The following is a 21,149-nucleotide window of genomic DNA, read 5'->3' as shown; positions in this document are numbered from 1 at the left end:
TTTGCGCATTCATATACAGCACTTTAACTTCGGTATTCAACTCCTCTCTCACACCAGTGGCCCTGACTTTGTTCTCTTATCCCTTCTCAAACTTTGCTTCCCATTTATTCGGGAGTCTTTTGTAGCTTTTCCTGTACTCACTTCCTCTTTAACTCCATCTTTTTCTCCCAATTTGTCAACCCCTCCCCTCCCGTTATTTAGTTTAAACCCACATGTGTAGCACCTGCCTGCCAGAATGTTGGCACCCCTCCAGTTAAAGTGTAACCCGTCCGTTTTGTACAAGTCACCCCTACCCCAGAAGAGATCCCAGTGGTCTATAAATCAAAATCCCTGCTCCCTGCACCAGCCCCCCAGCCACACATTCAGATCCCCTATCTCCCTGTTCCTGCCCTCGCCAGCACGAGGTACAGGAAGCAATCCAGAGATAACCACCCCAGAAGTCCTGCTTTTCAATCTTCTTCCTAACTCTCTAAACCCGCATTGCAGAACCTTCTTCCTCTTCTTCCCGATGTCGTTTGTGCCCACATGCACAACTACTTCTGGCTGTTCACTTTCCCTCTCGAGGATGTTCTGAAGTCGGTCCATGGCATCTTAAACCCTGGCACCAGGGAGGCAACAGACTATCCTCGAGTCTCGCCTGCCACCACAGAATTTCCTGCCCGCACCTCCGACAATGGAGTCTCCCGCCACCATGTCTCTGCCCGACGTCGGTCTCGCCTGTTGAGTCTCATCACTAGCATTGGAGCCACCGACCTACCCGCCATTTGGACTGGAGGTGTCTTCTGCCCCGACAGCTCCCAAGAGGGTGTACCTGTTTTCATTAGACAGAGCCACCGAGATCTCCTGCACTCCACGTTTACTCCCCTTTCTCACAGTCAAGTCAAGTCAAGTCTACTTTATTTGTCACATACACATACAAGATGTGCAGTGAAATGAAAGTGGCAATGCCTGTGGATTGTGCTAAAACTACAAACAGAATAGAAACTTTTAATAAAAAGACAGAACAAAAAAAAAAATTTAATACAGTAAATTAGTTCCTGGTGATATGAGTTAACAGTCCTGATGGCCTGTGGGAAGAAACTCCGTCTCATCCTCTCTGTTTTCACAGCGTGACAGCGGAGGCGTTTGCCTGACCGTAGCAGTTGCAACAGTCCGTTGCTGGGGTGGTAGGGGTCCCTCATAATGTGGCTGGCTCTGGATTTGCACCTCCTGTCACCCACCTTCGCTCTTCCTGCATCCTTGGTGTGACAACCTCACTGTTGGTCCTGTCCAGGAAACTCTTGTCTTCCCGGATGGCCCTGAGGTCATCCAGCTGCTTCTCCAGTTCTCCAACACGTTCATTCAGGAGAAGCACCTGGACACAATTCCCGCAGGTGTAGTTTCCAGAAGCTCCAGCGGTGTCCCTGACTTCCCACATCCTGCAGGAAACACACTGCACCAACTTGCCTACCATTTCTTCAGTGACAAACACCACAAATTTCAATCAAGTGTAGCCTCAGCCTCCTCGTCGAAGACTCTCGAGCCAAAGACTCACACTTTATTCACCAAGGTGCTTCACCTCAATAAGGCCGCTCCCAGACAGCTGCACTTCTTTATCTGTTACCTAATCAACTACTTTAGGGATGATTAGTAAATTACCTGAGCCTGGGTCTTGGTTCTCTTTTTAAACTGTCTTGCCCTGTGACTGACCTTTGTCACGGACTAACAAGCCAATGGTGTCTTCTCTCCGTTTCTGCTTGCTGCTTCTCCGAGCTCCACGTAAGGACTAGGACCAGGTCTACAATTATAAAAACTACAATTATAAAAACAGAAGCCAAACTTAAACCTAAACTTTATCCTTCAATCCTCAGTTCTCTTACCATCCCTTCCCCGACTCATGAATAACTTTTTCTCTGCTGTTATCAGACAACTGAATGGCCCTCCCATAAGTTAAGCTATAGTCCAGATCTTCTAACCTTCCCTATTTTGGACCTTCGGCATTTTATCTGTAACTGTAAGACTATATTCCACACTCTATCATATCATATCATATCATATACATACAGCCGGAAACAGGCCTTTTCGGCCCTCCAAGTCCGTGCCGCCCAGTGATCCCCGTACATTAACACTATCCTACACCCACTAGGGACAATTTTTACATTTACCCAGCCAATTAACCTACATACCTGTACGTCTTTGGAGTGTGGGAGGAAACCGAAGATCTCGGAGTAAACCCACGCAGGTCACGGGGAGAACGTACAAACTCCTTACAGTGCAGCACCTGTAGTCAGGATCGAACCTGAGTCTCCGGCGCTGCATTCGCTGTAAAGCAGCAACTCTACCGCTGCGCTACCGTGCCGCTCTGGTACCTTTCTCTTTGCACCCTCTGTTGTACTTGTATTTGGCTTGATTCTACTCAAGTATGGTACGATTTAACTAGATAGCATTCAAACAAAAGCTTTTCACTGTATCTTGGTGCATGCGACGATAGCAAACCAAAACCAAAAGCATATCAATAGGTGCAGATCAAATGCAATGGTGAAATTGTGCTGGTATCACCTTAAGTGGAGAAAATGGAAATGCTGAGGATTATTTCATTGGTGACAGAATGTGAAGTGCTGAAGTTTAAAAGGAATTGGGTGTCCTTGTAAATACATTATTAAAAGTTAACACAATGATGCAGCAAGCAGTTTGGATGGATATTGGGTATTTTGGCCTTACTGTTGGTGAATCTGACTACAGGAATAAAGATGTCCTACTAAAATTATATAAGGTTTCTGAGAGATCACTCCTGGAGTATCCTTTGCAATCTTGGGCTCCTTACTGAAGACCTTACTGAATGGCAGGTCTGCCATTTGAAGAGGGACAGGTTAGACTGGGCCACAATTCTTTAACATTTGGAAGAATGAACATTATTTAAACATGCAACGTTCTTCAAGGGATCAAAAGGATGGAATCATGGGGAATGGTTTTCCTGACTGAGGAGTCTAGATCTAGGGATCATCATCTCAAAATAAGGAGCAGGATATTGAGGACTGAAATGTAAAGAAAGCTCATCACCTAAAGGATGGTGAATCTTTAGAATTTTCTACCACAGATGGCAACTGAGACTTAGTCATTGATTCCATTCAAAATCACAATTCTGGTCGATTTTTAGATATGTAGGATGTGGGGAGAGGGTAGGAAAATGATGTTGTTAGAAAATCAGCATTGTTCTTGTTGAATGACAGAGCAGAATTGAGGGGACGATTGACATACTCTGTTCCTATTTCTTGGAGAACCACTTTGCAGCATCAAAAGAGAACATTGAGCCCATTGCCTCTGTGACAATAGATAAAGTTGGGACAGCCTTTTCTCAAATCTTTTCATTCTTTTGCCCCAGCAATGGACAGAGTTAGCACTGATAATATGCAGCTGTGTAATATTTTGCATGGTATTACTGACCATTAATAAATTAACTTCCTTTACCTTCCCCCTCAATTTGAAATTTTCAATAATTTCAGGATTATGGTATCACCTCCTTTGTACAGGTTGCTTTAAATTTTAATCGCTTGGCTTTTAAATTTTATTGTGTCAACGTGTTATGAATATTAATAAGAAGGAACATGGATTACTACATTGCCCATGAAATTGTGGCTTCATCGTCTATTCTTTTAATGTTTTGTCAGTGTCCTGCAAGTCTGGTGAGCGATGGTTCAGTTTGTGCAGGAAAGTACTGCAAATACTGGTTTTGATGATTCAGAATGGCTCACTCAGAGGCACAAGGAGCTAAATTATCTCATACTGTGCAGAGAGCTTCCTTAAGAGAAAAATGTTCATTTGACAGTGTGACCCATCGTTCCCTCTCATTTCGGAAGAGATACTGGAGAACAATTTGAATCATTTTTAAGGTTGCCATCTTTGTGTTTCTTGATTACATTTTTTTAGTGAGGGCACCTGGATTGTGAACTAACATTCCAAGTCATGGTTGACTTACTTGTACCAATGTTGATGTGTTGCCAGGGACCTTCGGGAGAGGATGGACGCCCAGGCCCACCAGGGCCAATTGGACTTAGAGGTTTAGCTGGTTCAATGGGTATCGTAGGACCTAGGGGTCATTTTGTAAGTAACAAATTTGTTATTCAACTTACATTATACTGACATAAAATGTCACAAATATCCATTTCAGTTGTTAATTTAATTAAAATCTAAAATAAGGGTTGATTTTCTGCATGTGCTCTTGAAATAGGGAACAAGCATATTTAACTATGACACTTGCAGACCATTTAGTCCATTGGCTCAATCTGGCTCTCAGCAGGATGATTGAATTAAATCAATTCCTACCCTTTTCCTCTGCAACCCTGTAACTTATACTGAACCACTCTTATGCTGACTACACCATCAAAATTTCCATTCAAGTGCTTTGATTAGTTCACAAAATAAAATCTCAACCAATATCATTGCTGATAATTAGCAACACATTGATAATTGTAGAACAGGCTTGAATTTTTCAGTTTTTACTTTTATTTCAGTTTGGGGCTGTTTTTTCAGTTTTTCTTGAAACCTTCATAATTATGTATTGTCAGACGTTGAGGAATCTTCAGTCAGAAGAATGTATCAACACTCCGCCTTATAAAAGTGGAACTATGATGGAACTGGTGAAAATCACAACATTCACATATTTCAGAGGAGATATAAGGAACTGCAGATGTTGGAATCTTGAGCAGGACACAAAGTGCTAGAGGAACTCAACAGGCTAGGTAGCAACTGTGGAGGAAATGGGCAGACAATGTTTTGGGTACGGGTCTGAAGAAGGTCCTGGCCTGAAACATCATCTGTCCATTTCCGTTACAGATGTTGCTGGGTTCCTCCAGCTCTTTGTGTTTTGTTCTTGTGCACAGTCAAACTCACCTGCTATTCGCCAAGCCACCACCATCACACCACTAACCAGCATACTGCACAAACAAAAGCAAATGATCACCAGGCTTTACCCACATTTTCAGAAACATGTGCAGCATTCCTAAAGCAAAACTGACTGCAAATGTAATTTACATGTGGTTGGCATTTAGAGTTATAACTACAGGGAAATAATATTTTTTTAATGTATTTTTAAAATATGGCTTTTGGAAATGTATATTATATTTCTTTTGTAGTACGTGACCAAAAATAGAATCTGCATCATCCCTGCACTCTGCTGCGGTGTATGCAGAAGGCAGTGGAGGCCAATTCACTGGATGTTTTCAAGAGAGAGTTAGATTTAGTTCTTCTGGCTAACGGAATCAAGGGGTATAGGGAGAAAGCAGGAACTGGGTACTGATTTTAGATGATCAGCCATGATCATATTGAATAGCGGTGCTGGCTCGAAGGGCCGAATGGCCTACTCCTGCACCTATTTTACTATGTTTCTATAGAGCTGCCAAATATTGTCTATATTAACTATTCTTGCTAATAAACTTCTACTTGCAGGGTGATCCAGGTAAGACTGGTGAGAAAGGGCCTGCTGGGGCTCCAGGTCAACGGGTAAGTAACGTATTTTAATGCCTTACAAATATGTTTACAAAATGCTCTCGTAAAATTATTATTTTGAAAACCAATTAATCTGAATTCTTTCTATTTTTCCCTTTTATTATAGGGCACACATGGCAAGGACGGGGAATCTGGACCTCAAGGCCATGTTGGTCCAAAGGTAAATCCAAGCATCTAAGCTGAATTATATCTATGTGTACTTATAATCCTGTTACTAGATACATATGCTTCTGCGTTAATAACTTCAGTTCATTATCATCATTAAGATCAAAACTATGTAGTAGAACAATAAAGAGTTTCTGTTTATTTCTTCCTGCTTTAATGTATTAACTAATATCGAAACATGCCCAATTAAGAGGGGTGATTCTATTTTTGTCAGCCTGATGTTGAACCAGAACAATGGAAAGATAATGTCTTCTCGTAACATTGCAATAACTGCAAGCATGTTACATCTCATTTCTCTGAATATAAGTTTATTTTGAACAAATCCAATCATAATGTTGACCAAAATGCAAAACTCCAATTTTGCTAAATTAATGTATTCTTATTTCAAAGATTATTTTCACTGATTCTATTTAGTTTTAGTGTGTAGAAGCAAATTTTACGCACATAGAACAATTGTATCATTGTGCCACTCATAATGAAATTAAAGTCTGAAAAAGGATCTCGACCCAAAATATCACCTGCTCCTTTTCTCCAGACATGCTGCCTGACCCACCGAGTTACTCTTGCACTTTGTGTCTATCTTTAATGAAATTAATATTGTATCTTTAAAGAAAGTAATTGTAACTTGTCAATAAATAGGAAACCAAGTAAATCTGATGCATTTAAATTTTTTTGGACAGGGTAAAACCGGTGACAGAGGAGAACAAGGCCCCCCTGGTCCTCCAGGGTTCCAGGTACGTTAAGAAATACTTTTTGGTTGTAACTTTTCTGGTGAATGATTTTTGTAACATTTTTGTCATCTAACATGCAAGGCTAGTTACGATAAAATCTTAACTAAATCTTCATTTAGATCCTTCACTCGTCCTATTGCCTGCAACTAATTTTCACCTAGTCTACAGCTAACAATGGCCTGTTTCCTTTATCATTGTTACTTTTTTTGCATATCTTTCACTCATTTGTTCTATATCTCTCCATGTTACCATCTATATCTCTCGTTTTCCTTTCCCCTGACTCTCAGTCTGAATGTCTCGACCCGAAACGTCACCTATTCCTTTTCTCCAAAGATGCTGTCTGACCTGTTGAATTACTCCAGCTTTTTGTATCTTTCTAAGATAACATTTAGTTATCTTAACTTTAACCGTTGAATCTTGGTGGAGTCATTTACCTCCTCTATTGACATCTAACGTGATTCCATGACATTAGATAGAGCACATTAATGATGTACAGTATATCCTTATAGTTTTTTGTTACTTTAATGATTTATTGTGCCAATTAACTGAAGATTAATTTTTTTTATTGACATGGTTTCAATCAGTTCAGCAGCATTTTGGAACATAGAAATCACAATTCCCTTAAAAGGCCAACAGGGTCCATGAGAGACAGCACAAATTGGAATCAATTAGTTCTATAATCTGAACACTTTCTAGATCTGTGTAAGATATCATGGCAGTGGCATGCAGATAGAAACAAAGCACAGGTTTTCAAACAAGCCATTGCCAGTGTAGGTCTTCTTTATTTTACAAAAGTACGCTGCACGTACTCACACACATATTCATGAGACTGATAAGATAATGTATATATCAGATGACACAAATCACACCATTCTGGTACTCAGTTCTTAAAGGTACAATTGCCATTATACTGTAGACACTACAATCTACTATTTTAGAAGAGATGCCCAAAATGCATTTGATTAATGTCAGTTTTGTTATTGATGTGAGACTTTAGTCCAATATTTTTATACTGCTGTCCCCTGATGTTATTACAGACCTTGAACAATTTGTTTAAAAATCAGTGGCCAACATCAGTGTAGATTTACACACGGTTACCACCATGTCCTTTATAATTTGTGTGCCTTGCTCAGAAAATATCAACTAATATATTATCATCAAAGTAGAAAGCAATTTTCTTTATATAATTTGTAAAATATCAAATCACATTTGCAGCTGTAATACCTTTTTTACTCTGGCTCTTCATTTAGTATTCAGGGTGTGTTCCTGGGAAAGAGAGTGCTAATTGAGAGAGAGAGACTTCTTCGGTCTGAAGAAGGGTCTCGACCCGAAATGTCGCCCATTCCTTCTCTCCAGAGATGCTGCCTGTCCCGCTGAGTTACTCCAGCATTTTGTGTCTACCTTCGATTTAAACCAGCATCTGCAGTTCTTTCCTACACACAATGTTATTTTCTACCTCTGAGTGTCAAATGAGGAAGCCACTGAGGGTAAACATAGAATATTGGTCTATTATTGATTGAACAATGGACACACAGTGAAATTATGTACAATATTTATGAACCCACTGTATATCAGAGAAAAATAGGAGTAATAAAGAAGGTAGAAAAGGTGAGCCAGGTGAGCTGGAACTGGAAGGTGAGCCAGGCTCATCCTATTGGGAAAATGGTCTAGGTTGTTCCTATTCCATTTGAGAAAAGAGATGCAGCATTAATTGTCTTCCTTGTCTCTTTCCCTCACAAAGCAATTCTCTGTAGCAGGAGATATCATCTTGAGCAATTCTCTTTGCTGAGCTGCATCTCCTATCTGAGTCAATCTCAGAAAATAGATCTGTTATCTCCACAGCCCTTATGATGATTTCACCAAAATTGCTGCATTCAGAATTCTTTCAACTGGAGTGTCTATTGTTTTAGCTGTTAGTCTCCACATGACACTGTGTTGTTACAACTCCTTCATTGTCACACCCAAAGCGATGTTCTTTCTCAACATTATAGACACCCTAATTGAACTACTACTTGCTGAGCTAGTTCAGTTCAGTTTATTGTCACGCCTACCGAGGTACAGTGAAAAGCTTTTTGTTTATTGACACTAGCAATGTTATTTACTAAGGGAGACAGTCAGCAGGAAGACAATACACGATTACAATCAATCCATTTACAGTGTATAGATACATGATAAGGGAATAACACATAGTGCAAGGTGAAGCCAGCAAAGTCCGGTCAAGGATAGTCCGAGGGACATCAAAGAGTTAGATAGAAGTTCAGCATTGCTCTCTGTTGCCTGATAACAGCTGAGAAGAAACTGTCCCTGAATATGGAGGTGTGGACTTTCACACTTCTATACCTTTTGCCTGATGGGAGAGGGGAGAAGAGGGAACGGCCAGGATGTGACTCATCCTTGAATATGCTGCTGGACTTGCCGAGGCAACATGGGGTATAAGTGGAATCAATAGAAGGGTGGTTGGTTTGTGCGATGGTCTGGGCTGCATCCACAATTTGCCGCGATCTCTTCCAGACATTATGGGCTCCAATATTTTAATCTGAGCCCTTTCACAATACCACAGTTATTGTAGCACGTGAATTGCTGATCAACACAACAGAACATGCCACTGCACTCTTGTTGGATGATCAAAAAAATGTTTTTTTGCTCCTCGTTGGTCAAGTGACAAATTATTTACCTTACTCTCATTAGCTTCTTTAATTAAAAAATATTTTTCACCTAGCCCACGAGTATTATCATGGATATTGCAGGATGGGGTACTAGTTTACATAAATGTATGCATCTTTGAACATAGAACATGGGAAATTAAATCAGAACAATCAAATTACTTTAGGATTTAGGAGCAGCCCTTGTCACCAATGCTAAACAGATGATTGATGTTGATGGAATCTTGACTTCACATACATAGACTCAGTTCTTTTGATTTCAATGCAACCAGGTGCATAGAGGTACTGCTACTGATAACCATGTATGAGTTTAATAGTAGTGACGGGCGATAGACTTCTCTTCTTGAATGCAAAATTCTGCTTTATACGCACACTGTTTAGACGGAGGGTGAATACATCTGCACTAAACAATACTCAGTATAATCCATAGATAGTGTTAAGTGAATCGCTGTGAATGTTAACTTATTTTCAATCTCTGAATGCTCTAGGGTCTGCCTGGACCCCCTGGTCCTCCAGGAGAATCTGGCAAACCTGGAAGTGAGGTAAGATGACGTTTGCTCTCCTCTTCTCCATTTGTTGGATATATATCATTCATATATTGTATAGTAATGGAAAGAACATGCCTGTACACATGAACATAAAACATGTCACATTCAAGTAATTCTGTCATTATATTTTAAACTAGATGAAACCAATGAAAGCATGTGCTGTGTTCAATGATAAAAGTAACGTTTTGCTCTTAGGCCTAGTAATCCATTGCATTCCATTGAAACTGAGAGTAATACCAAGAAAAGACCAATGAATGTTTTCACTTGGAGTCCAGCGAGTAATTTTAAAGTGAAAATGGGATCTAATTATTTAACACGTATGGGGCTTCAGGAATTATACATGAATGAATAATGGTGAAGTTGCGACCAGTTTTACTTCTTGTATAAATTTTATTTTTCATTGGTGATCTCTACCAGTCAATCAGTAGTCTATTTTCCAGAGATCTACACTAAGAATCCAGATGCCACAAGTTTGGAAATGTAAAGTCAGTTAATAAACTGGTGTTTGCAAACCAAGTGTTAGTCATTAGGAATGACGACCACAAAAACCATTGGTTCAGTTCAAACAAACATTTGGTTCAGTTATGTCCTTCACGGGAAGATATCTGCCATCCTTTCCCCCTCATCTGGTTTACCTGCATCTCCAGACTTACTCTTTAAAGAAAAATGCCCTCAAAGATGTTCTCCAATACAGTCGAGCAAGCCAGTCCCTTGTGAGGTGGCTCACCACTACCATACTACCATCAAAGTTAGGGATAGGCAATAAAAGTTGGCTTTGCCAGCATCCCTCCCTTAGATTCTGTAAAATGGATACATTAAAAAAAAACAAATACAATTTTAACTGTGCGGCTGATGGTGCAAGCAACTCTTCTGGCTTACTACTCTGTAGGAAGATGTTAGTGATTCGGTAGGGGTTTCTGAAACCAGAGAACATAGATTTAAGGTGAGAAGGAAAATACTTAAAAGGGACATGAGAGGCAAAGTTTTCATTCAAAGGGTGGTGGGCCATGCCGCCAGAGGTAGCTGTAGAGATGGGTAAAGTTACCATGTTTATTTTTGCACAGGTGCTTGGACAGATAATGTTTGGAAGGATATGAGCCCAATGCAGGCAAATGGGATTAGTTTAGGTAGACATTTTGTTCGGCATGGCTATTGGTAAGGTCAATTAATTGATGCTTTTAAGGGGATAATATCTTTCATTCATTGTTCTTTATCTCTCTACATCATCGTCTATATCTCTTGTTCCCTTATCCCTAACCAGTCTGAAGAAGGGTCTCGACCCGAAACGTCACCCATTCCTCTCTCCAGAGATGCTGCCTGTCCCGCTGAGTTACTCCAGCTTTTTGTGTCTATCTTCATATTAATACATTAGTTTTGTTGCCACAATTGAGCTTCCACTGGTTGTAGTCAACAGAACCAGTTATTGTTACTTGTTAATGCCAGAGTTTAGATGTGATAGGTAAATGTGCAAGTAGCAATTTGTCTGATCTCGCAATTATGCAAATATATTGCATTTACAAACAAACGTTTCTACAAATTTAAGTATGTAGCCAAAAGCAACTACTCAAATAGTGTAATTTAAAAAAGGGAACAAGCACCTATTTAATTTTGGAAGCAAAAATAAATAGTTTAGAGATACATTGTGGAAACAGGCTCTTCGGCCCACCGTTCCGTGCCGACCACGATCACCCATACACTAATTCTATCCAACATGTTAGGGACAATTTACAGAAGCCAATTAACCTACAAACTCACACGTCTTTGGAATGTGGGACAAAATCAGTGCACTCCGAGAAAACCCATGTGGTCACAGGGAGAATGTATAAACTCTGCACAGACAGCACCCGTAGTCAGGATCAAACCTGGGTCTTTGGTGCTGTAAAGGCAGCAACTCTACCGCTCTGCCACTGCCGCTACAAAAATTGTTTTGATAATGGAGATATATTAAAATAGCCATGTAATAAATGCTGACCAATAGGACGGTTCTAAAGCAATGAATAAGTTATCCTAACTTGCTAACTAAGGCTGCAAACGATAGTATAAATTCGATTTTGTGATTAAGTAGACTGATATGTTCTCTCCTGTTCAGAATAGGGATCTCACTAAATTCTAAAGGGGTTTTACAGTGTAAGAAGTTGCTACTCTCGTGTGTATTATCTTTGTATTTCTTTATTATCAACTCCATTTTCTGGCAGCTTATGACTTACCATTGTATGAGTGCAGTTTTTTATAATGCATTTTCTATTTCTGTCTTTATAAATGTTATTTTGGAATGGTTGAATTGTGTGATATCATCCAATCTACTTGATCTGTTTCATTAGGTGTCCTGTTCTTTCATTTATTCATTTCTTCTTGACATTTCCCTGTCCTACTCTTACACAACATATTTTGTTAACTTCTTTTCATTGATCCTTGCTCTTTTTCAATGATATCTGTTCAAGTTCCTCTGCTCTGTGGAAAAATAGATTCCATCTAATAGGAATCATTTTACCTTTTTTTCTTATTTGATACCAGGATTTAAGTCACAAAAGGAATGCAGCATGTATCACCTTCCCTGTTTTTCCAAGAGAATGTAGAGGGATTTTCTCTTAAATCTTTGATTGGGATTCTATAATCATATCAGAGATGGTGTTCCATGTTTTCAGAAATTTGATGCAGGAGTTGGTGAAGAAATGAACAAAATGATCAAAGTGGAAGTGTGTATCCTGCATGGGATGATGGAGTCAATAATATTCTTGTGTTTCTGCTTGTCCCAAGAGTTGGGAATCAGGACAACAATATATTTGATGTGTTGACATTCATAGCTTCAATGTTGTCTTGTTGAGTCTCATTGTCTGTAACTTGTTTTCACCTAGCCCACAGCTAACAATGGCCTGTTTCCTTTATCATTGTTACTTTTTTGCTTATCTTTCATTCATTTGTTCTCTATCTTTCTGTATAGAAACATAGAAACATAGAAAATAGGTGCAGGAGTAGGCCATTCGGCCCTTCGAGCCTGCACCGCCATTCAATATGATCATGGCTGATCATCCAGCTCAGTAGCCTGTACCTGCCTTCTCTCCATACCCCCTGATCCCTTTAGCAAAAAGGGCCACATCTAACTCCCTCTTAAATATAGCCAATGAACTGGCCTCAATTACCTTCTGTGGCAGAGAATTCCACAGACTCACCACTCTCTGTGTGAAGAAATGTTTTCTCATCTCGGTCCTAAAAGACTTCCCCCTTATCCTTAAGCTGTGATCTCAGGTCTCCCTTTCCCCTGACTCTCAGTCTGAAGTAAGGTCACCTATTCCTTTCTCCAGAGATGCTGTCTGACCCATTGAGTTACTCCAGCTTTTTGTGTCTATCTTTGGATTTAACCAGCATCTGCAGTTCCTTCCTTCACATGGAGAACAACCTTTAGAAACTGTAGTAGGATTTTTCAAGTCTTACTTTGTTTAGACTAGCTTTTTTAATCTAAGATTTTAAAAAAAATATTCAGCATTACATTGTCAATTAATATATTCTTTTACTTTAATGTTTCCTGACTTTAGAGGTTGTTCCCTCCAATACTATTATTTGATATGCTTTGGGTTGACTGTCAGACAAAATGCTTTACATTTGAAGTTGGAACAGGCTTGAAAGATGACATGGTCTACTCCTGCTCTTATGTTTTATACTTTTAATCTGAGTTGAAATTGTTCAGCAATATTCACTTGTTTTCATATTCATATCTGACTTTCATGGTTGCTGATTCATTTTTAATAGCACCAACTTTCCTACGTATTTTGAGAAGTCAGACATAGTTTGGAATACTGAACAATAAAAACTAACCAAGTGATCCTGGGCTGGGTTCTTCAGTAACCAGATGTTGCCTTTGACGCATATCATCTGGGGAATTGATTATTCTCAAAACACACGCTCTGGAATGACAATCTTTTAATTTCCTTTTATTTCATCTCGGAATGCACCCACATAAACTTAAGATAAGCAGCTGCTCTGGTGGATCGCTAGCCAGCTGAGAGGCATGAAGCAAATATCATCTATTTTTTCCTCACTGGGTCCCAACTGGTGACAAACCATAACAACTTTCAAAACTGAATGTTTAAGAATGTTGGATTATAATTTGAATGTTGCATGATCAAAGGTCCCTTCCCATAATTACAAATTTAGCACATGTTTCTGTGGCACTTTTGTAATTTGACAATCCATTGTAGGTTTGTTTAAGTTAGATCTCTATATCATTCTTAACAGGGGAAGCACATTTTTGAACACCAATGTGAACAGGCAGTTAGTCCTGCTTATCTAATCTTTAAATTGTCAATTTAAAGATTGAAATTTCCAAGCATAGAAATTGAAGTCATAGAAGTTCTGAATGATGGCATCATCAAAGATTTAAGATTTAGAAATGTCACAACTTTTCTCATTGTTTTTCATACGATATTCACGATACATTTAGGCATAAAAGAAATGTGCAGTTCTGAAACTATGAATACTCCAGTATTTTGAAGTGAAGAGAAGTGTAATGTTGGAAAATTGATTGTTGTCATTTCTCAGGTTCTTGTCCTCACTGTTGGAATTTATCTCTTGACAGGGTATCCCGGGTGACCTTGGTCCAATGGGCCATCTAGGTCCAAGAGTAAGTACAATTGCAACTTGTAGTAAAATATATGCTATCTGTCTGAGATAAGAGAACATTGCTGATCTTAAATGATGAATTATTGCAGGGTGAACGTGGCATTCCAGGTGAACGTGGCTTGCCTGGTCCTCCGGGTCTTCAGGGTCCAAGAGGAATCCCAGGAGGTGCTGGCAAAGATGGGCCGAAGGTATTGTTAAGCACTGATTAGATCTATCATATACATTTTGCTCACTCATTGTCTAGGCACCAACAGTAATTTCCTTCAAGTAGTACGTAATTGGCCTGCAAGCAATTTGTGCTGTTTGGGTGCATAATGGAGTAAGATTTGCAGGCATCTCGTGTTTTACGCAGGGGTTACATGCATGAAAAGCAGCGCATAAATCAATAAGCGTGTAAATCAAACATATGTCAGGCACCACTCACACTACACTGCCATATGGTGCCAGGCATAAATTTGAGTGCATTATTCCGAAAATGGGAGCGCGTAAATTAAACTTCGGCAGTAATTAGACCAGAGTGTTATTCAAAAAACACGCATATCAAGCATGCGTAATACATGCAACTCTTCCACCAAACTTTCTCTGGTGCTCTCTTGAAGATCGTAACTCACACCAGGTTTCCCATAGTTGTTATAAACCCTCTTGTGCCTCATTTAACTAGCCATTTTTCATGTGTGATCCCAAGATGAGACTGCACTGTTGAGAACAATCATTCCTCATTGGGCGTCCTTATGCCTAATCTCGACTCTAACAGAAACAAACGGTCTTCTCAGAAATAGGGAATTCTTGCTGATTATTTTCCTTTTCCTGGGCTTTGGGTATGAGGGCCAATTGTGAATCAAATGATTAAGAGCAGAGCAAGGATCTGGTAAACCGGTCGCAGTTCCACAACCTGTGACATATTTTATTATATGATCCAATATATTTATTCTTAAAGATCCAATTTTAATTTGAAGAGTGCTATCATATTGATCTCAACAAAGGACCCTAGGAAGCTTGTCTAGTTATTCCATAAAGTTGTAAGGGTCTACAGTTTAGCTGACCTGTAAGAAAAGTTTCCTCAAGTTCCTCTGCATTTTAATATCCTGTTCATGGCTAATTTTGGTGATTGCACTTCTTGTATTTCAGGGTCTTCCTGGACCTGCTGGGAATGTTGGAGATCTAGGTCCACCAGGTCTTCAGGGAATGCCAGGGGAGCGAGGAGCTTCTGGTCCTTCAGGTCCCAAGGGAGACAGAGTGAGTAAAACACATGTGCCCACGTTTTTCAGGTGAATGCATAGTTCATTTAAGCTGTTTAACGCTCCTACATGATGACATCTCTTTTCAAATGACAGGGTACTGCAGGTGAAAAAGGATCTGAAGGTAATCCAGGCAATGATGGTGCCAGAGTAAGTAAACACTTCAATTTTTATCTGTTCTTATATCTAAAACCAGTTGGATGACACACACACTTACCTTCTGCTTATCTCCTGAAGTAGATTGGATCCATAAGAAACTGCAGACGCTGCAATCTTGAGCAAAACACAAGGTGTTGGGATATTGGAGATCCAAGAGTCCCAACCCGAACTATTATCTGCACATTTCCTCCATTGCTACTGCCTGACTCATTGAGATTGCTTCAACATATTGTGCTTTCTACAAGGTTCCAACATCTGCAGTTCCTTGTATCTTCATTTTACTGCTCCTCTGTGAAATCTCCTCAAAATATGCCTACTTTGAAGAAGTTCTCCTCCTCTCAATGGGAATTTTATGAGTCCCTATCTCACTGCTCCCCGTAAAGCAAAGTGCCCCGACCCAAAACGTTGTCTGTCCATTTCCTCCACAGTGGCTGCCTGACTCGTTGAGTATCTCCAGCAGTTTGTGCTTTCCTCAAGTAGATTGTAAGATGCTGTACCAAGTGGATTGGTATTAAGGTTGTTATGCTGTTAGATTCGGATGGGAAATAAGATAATGGGATATTAATGTGATACATACGTGCCACCTTCTGCCATTTAAGCAATGCAAAAAGGATTTAACTCTTCACCCCTCCTTTTCACAGCATCCTCCAACTGGCATTTTTGCCAACTCTTTCCAAACTTACCAAGTGCATGCAGTGAATTCTGAATCTGTGCAATTTAAGAGGCTCATGTGGGCCATTAAATCCAGTGCTGACCCACCCAGACAAGTGACCTGTTTCATTCCTATAAAATGCCATGGTGTAATTCCTCAAAGCGGAGTTAATAGCCCCAATGTGACTCAGAAAAAGGGGGAAATTCCACAGTTGACCCCCATCTGTCCTTGTTGCCCAACAGACCGAAGGGAAACACAGTGAATGGTGAAAAACAAAAGGTTCACCAACAAAGAAAGATAAATGTATAAGAAACGTATAAGATTATTAAGGGGTTGGACACGTTAGAGGCAGGAAACATGTTCCCAATGTGGGGGGAGTCCAGAACAATAGGCCACAGTTTAAGAATAAGGGGTAGGTCATTTAGAACTGAGATGAGGAAAAACTTTTTCAGTCAGAGAGTTGTGAATCTGTGGAATTTGCCTCAGAAGGCAGTGGAGGCCAATTCTCTGAATGCATTCAAGAGAGAGCTGGATAGAGCTCTTAAGGATAGCGGAGTCAGGGGGTATGGGGAGAAGGCAGGAACGGGGTACTGATTGAGAATGATCAGCCATGATCACATTGAATGGCGGTGCTGGCTCGAAGGGCCGAATGGCCTCCTCCTGCACCTATTGTCTATTGTCTATTGTCTAAATCCTTGCCTCACAATTTTCTGCCTGAAAATCCTTGCCCCTCTTTCCACTCTCTTCCCAGCGTCAGACAATAATCCTCTCTATCCCCACTGTTGTCAAAACCAGTCTAAAATATCAGATGTTGTGTGAATGACATTTTCTCTGCTGCTGTGTTGTTTATAACAGGGTCTGCCTGGCTCTCCTGGTCCAACTGGCAGTGCCGGTACTGCAGGAGATAAGGTAATTCAGACAAGTTTTCTCATCAAATTACAAAAGATGCACCTTCCAGATAATTTCTGATGCCGGAAAATCTTTTATTGCATGGTGATTTGGTCATTCTTTGAATTTAAAATTTGAATTTACTGTGTTTTTGTCTCCTTGACCATATCTACCTTTTAATTTAAATCAAAAAATATAGGGTGAGCCTGGATCCATCGGACGTCCTGGGCCTTTGGGTTCTCGTGGATCTCCTGTAAGTAAAAGCTAGAAGCGTATCAAAATGGAAAATGCAGTACTGTTAACTTTTTTACAGTAGAGTCTGGTCTTAAAGTATGTTAACAGAGATGAATTAAGTTCATAAGTCATCGGAACAAAATTAGTCCATTTGGCCCATCAAGTCTACTCCGCCATTCAATCATGGCTGATCCATCTTTCCCTCTCAACCCCATTCTCCTGCTTTCTTACCGTAACCTTTGACACCCGTACTAATCAAGAATCCATCTATCTCTGCCTTAAAAATACCCAATGACTGGCCTCCACAGCCTCTGTGGCAGTGAATTCCACAGATTCACTGTCCTCTGACTAAAGAAGTTCCTCATCATCTCCTTTCTAAAGGTACTTCTTTTTGATTTTGAGGCTATGCCGTCCAGTTCTAGACTCTGCCACTCTGCCACTCTGCCACCAGTGGAAACATCCTCTCCACATTCACTCTATCCAGGCCTTTCACTATTCGGTAAGTTTCATTGAGGTCCCCCCTCATCCTTCTAAACTCCAGCAAGTACAGGCCCAGAGTCGTCAAATGTTCATCATACATTAACTCAATCATCCCTGCGATCATTCTTGTAAACCTCTCTGGACCTGCTCCAATGCCAGCACATCCCTCCTCAGATTTGGGGCTCAAAACTACTCATAATACTCCAAATGCGGTCTGACCAGGGCCTTCTAAAGCCTCAGCAATACATCCCTGTTTTTGTATTTTAGTCCTCTCGAAATGAATGCTAATATTGCATTTGCCTTCCTAACTACCGATTCAACCTGCAAATTAACCTTCGGGGAATCCTGCACCAGCACTCTCAAGTCCTTTGCACCTCTGATTTCTGAATCCTCTCCCCATTTAGAAAATGGTCTACGCCTTTATTCCTGCTGCCAAAGAACATGACTGCACACTTTGCTACGCTGTGTTCCATGTGCCACCACGTTGTCCCCTATCCAAGTCCTTCTGCAGAGTCCCTGCTTCAACCTGACCTGCCCCTCCACCAATCTTTGTATCATCTGTAATCCACAAAGCCTTCAATTCTATCATCTGAATCATCAGTATACAGCATGAAAAGTAGTTGACCTAACACCGACCTCCACGGAACACCATTAGTCACCACCAGCCAACCAGAAAAAGCCCCCTTTATTCTCACTCTTTGCCTCTGCCATTCAGCCAATCTTCTATCCTTGCTGGTATTATCCCTCTAATACAATGGAATCATCTTGTTTCACAGCCACATGAGCGGTACCTTAGTTATCAAAGGCCTTCTGAAAATGCAACGAAACAACATCCGCTGATTCTCTTTTGTCTATCCTGCGATTTCCTCAAATAATTCAGACAGATTTGTCAGGCAAGATCTACCCTCCAAAAAACCATGTTGATGTCGGCCTATTTTATCATGTGCTTCAGAAATTTTATCCTTAATAATGTACTCTAAAATCTTACCAACCACTGAAGTTAGGCTAACCTGCCTACAGTTTCCCCTCTTTTGCCTTGCTCCCTTCTTGAACAGTAGAATGACATTTGCAATGTTCCAATCATCTGGAACCACTCCTGACTCTAGTGATTTTTGAAAGATTACCACTAATGCCTCCACAAACTCTAAAGCTAGCTCTTTCAGAACCCTGGGGTGTAGTCCATCTGGTCCAGGTGACTTATCCACTTTCAGACCCTTTCAGCTTAAAGGTCTTATTTCTCTGGTCTTTTATTTCTAGTCTTTCTTGAATCCAGTCCTTAATGGAATATGAATGTACATCACTAAAATAGCCTAAATATGGCTTATTTTGTAATCCTGAGCCATGAAATGTAGTGCAGAAAACCAAAACTGATGGAAAAAATAAATTTGATTATGTGCAACAACAATGTGACCACTTTGGGTGGAAGATTTAGATTTATATGATTTTTTTTTGTTGATGCAATGATTTGTAGATTAGTTTCCATATGATACGATATGATACGATATGATACGATAGAACTTTATTTATTCCAGCAGGGAAATTGGTCTGCCAACAGTCATAAAACACAACAAGATTCATGAAATATGAAATTAAAATGACGAGTGGAAAGTCCAGGATTGGGGATGTGCAAAGACTGGGGAAGGGGAGTCAGTCAGTCGGTCTACCCCATGACAGAAGGGGGAGGAGTGGTACAGTTTGATAGCCACAGGGAAAAGGGATCTTCTGTGGCGTTCTGTCCTGCATCTTGGTAGAACCAGTCTGTTGCTGAAGGTGCTCCTCAGGTTGACCAGTGTGTCATGGAGGGGGTGAGCTGTATTGTCCAAGATGCTCTGCAGTTTGAGGAGCATCCTCCCCTCCTTTTAGAGTGGCACTGTGTTTGTATGTGCAGGCTGAAGGCATGGGTTACACCCTACACCATGATACCCAGAGGTCGTGTGAGGAGCGGCCTGATCATAATGATGTCATCAGTGTGCAATGCCAATCTTTTTCCAGCTCTGTTATTTTGGAACTAACGTTGATGCTCTGCATTTCAGCAACACTATTTCTTAATCATTTACATGTGTTCAATATCAGAACCTTCATCCACCCTTTTTTTTTTGCTGAAATCTGCTTGGCAACAAAACAAGAGGAAAGAATACCACAAAATGAAAATTATGAGTCAGATTTATGAGCAAAATTCGACTTATCGGACGTGTGTTCCCTTAGCGCCTGCCTTCTGATTGCCTCTGTCTGACCTGGTGCTCCCGTGCAAGGTCACACTTGTGACTGTAATATAGATGGTTTAATGAAGAAAGGAGCAGGCTGCCTTGGAGAGAAACCTCAAGGGGGTTCCACACTGGGACAGGACCATCTCAGCATAAGCAACAGGAGTCCAAAGCAATTGTTTGGAAGAGTGTCAGCAAGAACATGACAGAGGGGCAGCAGTGGGGTCATTAATGGTGCTATCCAAAAAGAGGATTGCTAAAATATGCTCTCAGAGCCAATACCGCTCATCGAGGTCGTTGCCCAGTCATTATGATTGTCCACTGGAGATTACATCGCTGGGTTATTGAGACTCCTTGTACTTTAGAGTATGAGACTCAATGTTCTATTGAATCTCCTCAGTACTTCAAAGTGCTGACACCATTACAACCGCAGCCTGATCTTATGCATGTCTAAAGGTTGCACACAATTGCAGGATAGAAACCCGAGGCTCCATTGAGGCGCAATGGTAGAGTTGCTGCCTTGCAGCGAATGCAGCGCCGGAGACCTGGGTTCGATCCCGACTACGAGTTTGTATGTTCAGAGTGTGTACGTTCTCCCCATGACTTGTATGGGTTTTTTCCGAGATCTTCGGTTTCCTCCCACACCCCAAAGATGTACAGGTTTGTAGGTTAATTGGCTTGGTAAATGTAAAATGAAAAAATGTCCCTAGTGGGTGTAGGATAGTGTTAATATGTGGGGGATCGCTGGTCGGTGCGGACCCGGTGGGCCGAAGGGCCTGTTTCCGTGCTGTATCACTGAACTAAACTAAACTAAACATTTGGGTCACTTGCAGGCTGCATGCACTTTATTGACCTTGCATTGGGGAGGGAATTGTGTCAGTGAATTTCACTTGAAAAGATAGATATTGAGGAGATGGAGAAGCTATTCAGGAGACAGAAAAGCCGAAAATCTCCAGGACCGGACAATGTTTCCCCCTCTACCCTCAAGCTCTGTGTCGAACAACTGGCACCAGTCTACACAATCCCTGCAAACCTGCACTGTCCCTGTCTGCTTCAAAGTCTCCACTATTGTTCCTGTACCCAAAC

At 40.7% G+C, this 21,149-nt stretch overlaps 1 protein-coding gene across 1 annotated transcript in view; it reads left to right on the top strand.

The window, feature by feature from the left end:
- LOC144596024 (uncharacterized) overlaps positions 1 to 21,149 on the top strand; it is a 239,457-nt gene that overhangs the window by 178,232 nt on the left and 40,076 nt on the right. Inside the window, exons 27-37 of the mRNA XM_078404094.1 lie at positions 3,982 to 4,080; positions 5,425 to 5,478; positions 5,591 to 5,644; positions 6,330 to 6,383; positions 9,532 to 9,585; positions 14,165 to 14,209; positions 14,298 to 14,396; positions 15,337 to 15,444; positions 15,543 to 15,596; positions 17,113 to 17,166; positions 17,345 to 17,398. Of these exons, the coding sequence (XP_078260220.1) occupies positions 3,982 to 4,080; positions 5,425 to 5,478; positions 5,591 to 5,644; positions 6,330 to 6,383; positions 9,532 to 9,585; positions 14,165 to 14,209; positions 14,298 to 14,396; positions 15,337 to 15,444; positions 15,543 to 15,596; positions 17,113 to 17,166; positions 17,345 to 17,398 (729 nt within the window). The remainder of the gene's footprint in view (positions 1 to 3,981; positions 4,081 to 5,424; positions 5,479 to 5,590; positions 5,645 to 6,329; positions 6,384 to 9,531; positions 9,586 to 14,164; positions 14,210 to 14,297; positions 14,397 to 15,336; positions 15,445 to 15,542; positions 15,597 to 17,112; positions 17,167 to 17,344; positions 17,399 to 21,149) is intronic.

This window comes from Rhinoraja longicauda, chromosome 8 (genome assembly GCF_053455715.1).
Source record: "Rhinoraja longicauda isolate Sanriku21f chromosome 8, sRhiLon1.1, whole genome shotgun sequence".
In the NCBI taxonomy this organism is placed as follows: domain Eukaryota; kingdom Metazoa; phylum Chordata; class Chondrichthyes; order Rajiformes; family Arhynchobatidae; genus Rhinoraja; species Rhinoraja longicauda.
This window is presented reverse-complemented; position numbering and strand designations above follow the sequence as displayed.